Source organism: Condylura cristata, unplaced genomic scaffold (genome assembly GCF_000260355.1).
Source record: "Condylura cristata isolate star-nosed mole 26May11 unplaced genomic scaffold, ConCri1.0 scaffold00026, whole genome shotgun sequence".
Lineage (NCBI taxonomy): Eukaryota > Metazoa > Chordata > Mammalia > Eulipotyphla > Talpidae > Condylura > Condylura cristata.
Genome location: NW_004567127.1, coordinates 2,484,099 through 2,488,030, shown reverse-complemented (window position 1 = coordinate 2,488,030; position 3,932 = coordinate 2,484,099). Strand labels below are relative to the sequence as shown.

General features: G+C 60.5%; 1 protein-coding gene across 1 annotated transcript in view; it reads right to left on the bottom strand.

Moving 5' to 3' along the window:
- Positions 1–3,432: 3,432 nt before the first annotated feature.
- REG4 (regenerating islet-derived family, member 4) overlaps positions 3,433–3,932 on the bottom strand; it is a 7,221-nt gene continuing 6,721 nt past the window's right edge. Inside the window, exon 5 of the mRNA XM_004689590.1 lies at positions 3,433–3,500. Within this exon, the coding sequence (XP_004689647.1) occupies positions 3,433–3,500 (68 nt within the window). The remainder of the gene's footprint in view (positions 3,501–3,932) is intronic.

The following is a 3,932-nucleotide window of genomic DNA, read 5'->3' as shown; positions in this document are numbered from 1 at the left end:
GCGGAACACAGTGGTCACAAAGTTGGCGGACGTGAGCACGTGACCTACTGCACACAGGAACCGAGGGAACCTTCATGCGACATGAATAGCTCAGCAGTTAACTAGGAAAGATGCGTTTTGTACGAAAGTGCAACCCGACTCTAAGAGGGAACTGGCGGTCATCTGGGCGTCCATGCCGGAGAGTCCACGTGCTTGGTGCTACGAGGCCGGGGGGCTCGAAGCCGCAAGGTGAATGCACAGTGACGCCGAAGCATCAGAGCAGCGTTTGCGCCAGTTTAAACCAAACACACGCAAAGGGACAGTTCGTGTTTTGCAAAAACAGATCCAAATAAGAATGCTTGCAAAGGTGGGGTGGGGAAAGAAGCTAGGAGTAGAAAAATCACAACCAAACCACAAAATGCCACGTCTGTGGCCACGCGACCCGCGGTTACACGGTGCTAACACAGACTCCTGGGTGGCAGACCTGGACCTGAGCTTATCTTTGCCAGACCCTGAGGGCTGTTGTGTTCTGCCGGACGAGGACTGACCTGAAGCACCGGTGTAGCTGAACCCGGCAAGGCTTTCCCAGAGACCACGAGCGGCAGCCAGTGCTGGAAGCGGGATTCTGCGTGGTCCAGAAGGGGGTTACAGGAGCCGCGGAAAGGGCGGATCGGCGAGTTGGGCGTGGCGAGTCGGGAGCCTGCCAGGCCGGGCCCCCAGACACCCAGACGGCTCACAGTCCTCCGCCTGCACGAGGCCCTCACCCTCACGGTGCCTCGGTCCGTGAGATGCCAAAGTGGACAGGACTCGCCTGTCCCTGATTTAACCCGCCGCTTAGAACTGGGCTGCTGAGTTTGTCTGCTTTCCTGTAGCTAGTGATCTGGGCTTGGGGCTGTGCCCCTCGGGGTTCATGAGGGATAGACTTAGCAAAGTGAGCACCACCTACCCTGGCATAGTGACCGGCTAGAGCACAAAATTCCCATTAGGCAATTAAGTCTTGGCCACGGAGGCTTAATTTGGAAAAGCTGTGCTGGGGCTGAGGCTGAGGGCGCCTGTGTCTTTCCCGGCGAGGGGCGGACTGGAGTTGTTAACTTGTCTTGAACGAGGCGGGGTTTCATCAGGAAGCTAATCTCCAAAAGTAAAGAGAAAACCCCACATCCTGGTGATGTCCGTCTCCGGTCAAGTAGCTCCTGAAGTCTAACCTGCTCTGGACGGTGGACCCACATCACCACACATTCTCTCTTTCACTTGAGAGATGGCTGCCCGCTGGGGCAGTCGCTTCGCCGCACAGAGCCCCGCTCCGCCCGCCCGGGCGTCTGGCTCCATCACGCAGCTCTGGCCATCACACTCCATTCTCGCTCACTTGGTTGCTTTTATACCTCCACTAAGGAAAGGGGTCTGATGTGCTTTTTTCGCATACAAATCCCCAAATTCCCCTAAAATGAGTGCCCGGGGGCCTGGCCCTCCCTGGTGGCCCAGCGGGTGAGGACACAGCACTGCAAGCTGGCTGCAGCCACTTCAGTGCAAGTTCGATCCCCGCCCCGGAGGTGACCGCAAGGCGCGGCAGCCCTCTCCTGTCTCCCGGCTGCTCCCCTCAGCAGTGACCTTGGTCAGTCGGCCTGTTCTGCTCCCCACTCTGTCTCTGGTGAAGCCTCTCACTGCCCTGCACCTCTGTCTGTACCCCAGTTCTGTATGCATAAATAAATAAAAATCTTTAAAAAAAATTTAAAAATCTTAAAAAAAATTAATGCCTGGTGCACAGCAAGCGTTACCTCAAATATTGGGGTGCTACCCCCACAATTGTAAGGAATTGTAAGCAGAGCTGCGTGGACACCAATGAGCACGAACACAGGCCCAGAGCGACCTCGGAATACTTCAGCCGGCCCGGCCCTGTGGGACATCACCGAGTTCGCGGGGACGTGGGAACGGGTATTCCTGGCACCGCAGCGATTTTAAGGAGGGCATCTCCTCCTGGTTACACGCCACGAGTGTCTTAACTCGGAGGTGCTTTCCAGCTGGAACTGTTTCCAGGCATCTTTTACCCATTTTGACGCGGTCCTAGGGCACAGTCTACTTGGGCACAGCTGCTGCAGGCTGTGTGACCCTCTTTGCCAGCGCTGCGTGGCCGCGGGGCACGCTGTCCCTGCGGGTGCCAGGAGAGCGCGAGGGCCCACGCGCCCTGGGCCTCTGACGCGCGCCTGGTCAGAAACAGCGAGAGACTCGGCCTGGGTGTGACCCTGTCATTGCAGTCTTGTTCTCCCAGGTACGCCCGAGTCTGTCTCTTAATCCAACAGGGCTCTGACCAGGCTCGTGTTGACCTGTGACCCCGAACGGCCTGCCACCGCCATCATGGTCCGTGTGTCTGCCAGGGGATCGCCCAGATCCCCTAGGGGCTGGTGCCGGCCCTCTGCTAACCCCTGCTCCGACTGACGGCCCCTTCCAGCTTCCATGTGAAATCTCTGAGTGAAAGAGCCCTGTAATGCTAGAGGGGAGCAACCTCTTCTTAGGGGTGCTCTCTGCTCGGACAGTCTGAGTGACGGGGGCCGCGAGAGGAGAGGCACGGGGGTCAGCGCTCCGTGGGGGTCACGCCTCCCCCTGCTGCACCCCTTCTCCGCCAGCACTGGCTCTCGGGCCTCAGCCTGCCCAGCCGAGAAAGGGCAACACTGTCTGCTGTGGGCAGTGCCGTGGGGGGCCCAGGGCCCAACCACACCTGCTCCCCCACGCTTCTGGCTAAGACATGGGCACACTGGAACAGCAGTCAAGTCCACATGGCTCCTTATGCCCCCAGGGGGAACTGACCTGGTCAGTCCTTGCACCACCAATGATCTCACACCTCCCAGGGCCAGGAGACTGTTAGCGGCAGGGGACGGTGGGTACCGAGTGACTGGTTGGCTGCCCAGGCGTGACCGCCATCTCCCCCCCAGGGGACCCTAACAGCGCCCATGGCTTGGGGCAGCAGGCGCCCCCCTCTCCACCGCCTCTAAGCCAGGGCTGTGGCTCTGAGCCGTGTCCTCTTCGGGGGATCCCGCGGCGGGACTGGGCCGGTGAGGGTCCCTGCCCAGGGGAGACCGAGCGGGCAGCGGAGGGCGTGGGCATGGGGGGGGGCAGGCAGGGGGGTGCAGCGGGGTGGGAGGCTGCTTCCTGGGTTTCCTTCTGCTTCGTTGTTTTCAAACCTTTGTCACTGGTGGGCAAAGACCCAGCGCTGTGGTCACGGGCTTCACACTCGCCTGCTGAGCGGCCGGCGGGAGGGGCCGGAGGCGCGCGTGGGGAAGGGGCGCGCGGGACTCGCAGCCAGAAACCACGCGGAGCCGTGTGGGGTCTCTGCCTCTAAGCTGCCGACCGTGAGGGCCTCCGCAGGCTTAGCGGCCACCTTTACTGCGGGACACTGAGCCCCACCCCGGGAGCGGGGCGGGGGCGGGGGCGGGGGCGCGCGGACGGGGCGCCCCCTGGCGCCTAGGGCCGGTACTTGCACAGGAAGTGCTGGAGCTTGCTGCATTCTCTTTGGTTCCAAGTTAAAAAGTCTGTAAGAGAAATAGAAGAGGCCTCAGCCCACCCCGCTGTCTGGGCAGCGTCTCTGGACGTTCTGCTTGGAGCCCCATGTAGGGCAGACCCTGGTCAGTTGTTCCTTTTTTGTCATTTTTATTTACGCATACAGAACTGGGGTACAGGCCAGAGGTGCAGGGGCGGTGAGAGGATTCCCCAGAGACAGAGTGGGGAGCAGAACAGGCAGATGGACTGAAATGCACTGCTGAGGGGAGCAGCGGAGAGACAGGAGGGGTCTGCCGTGCCCTGTGGGTCAGCTCGGGGGCCCGGGACGGAATTTGCACTGAAGCGGCTGCGGCCAGCTTGCAGTGCTGCGTCCTAACCCGCTTAACTTGTCTTGAACGAGGCGGGGTTTCATCAGGAAGCTAATCTCCAAAAGTAAAGAGAAAACCCCACATCCTGGTGATGTC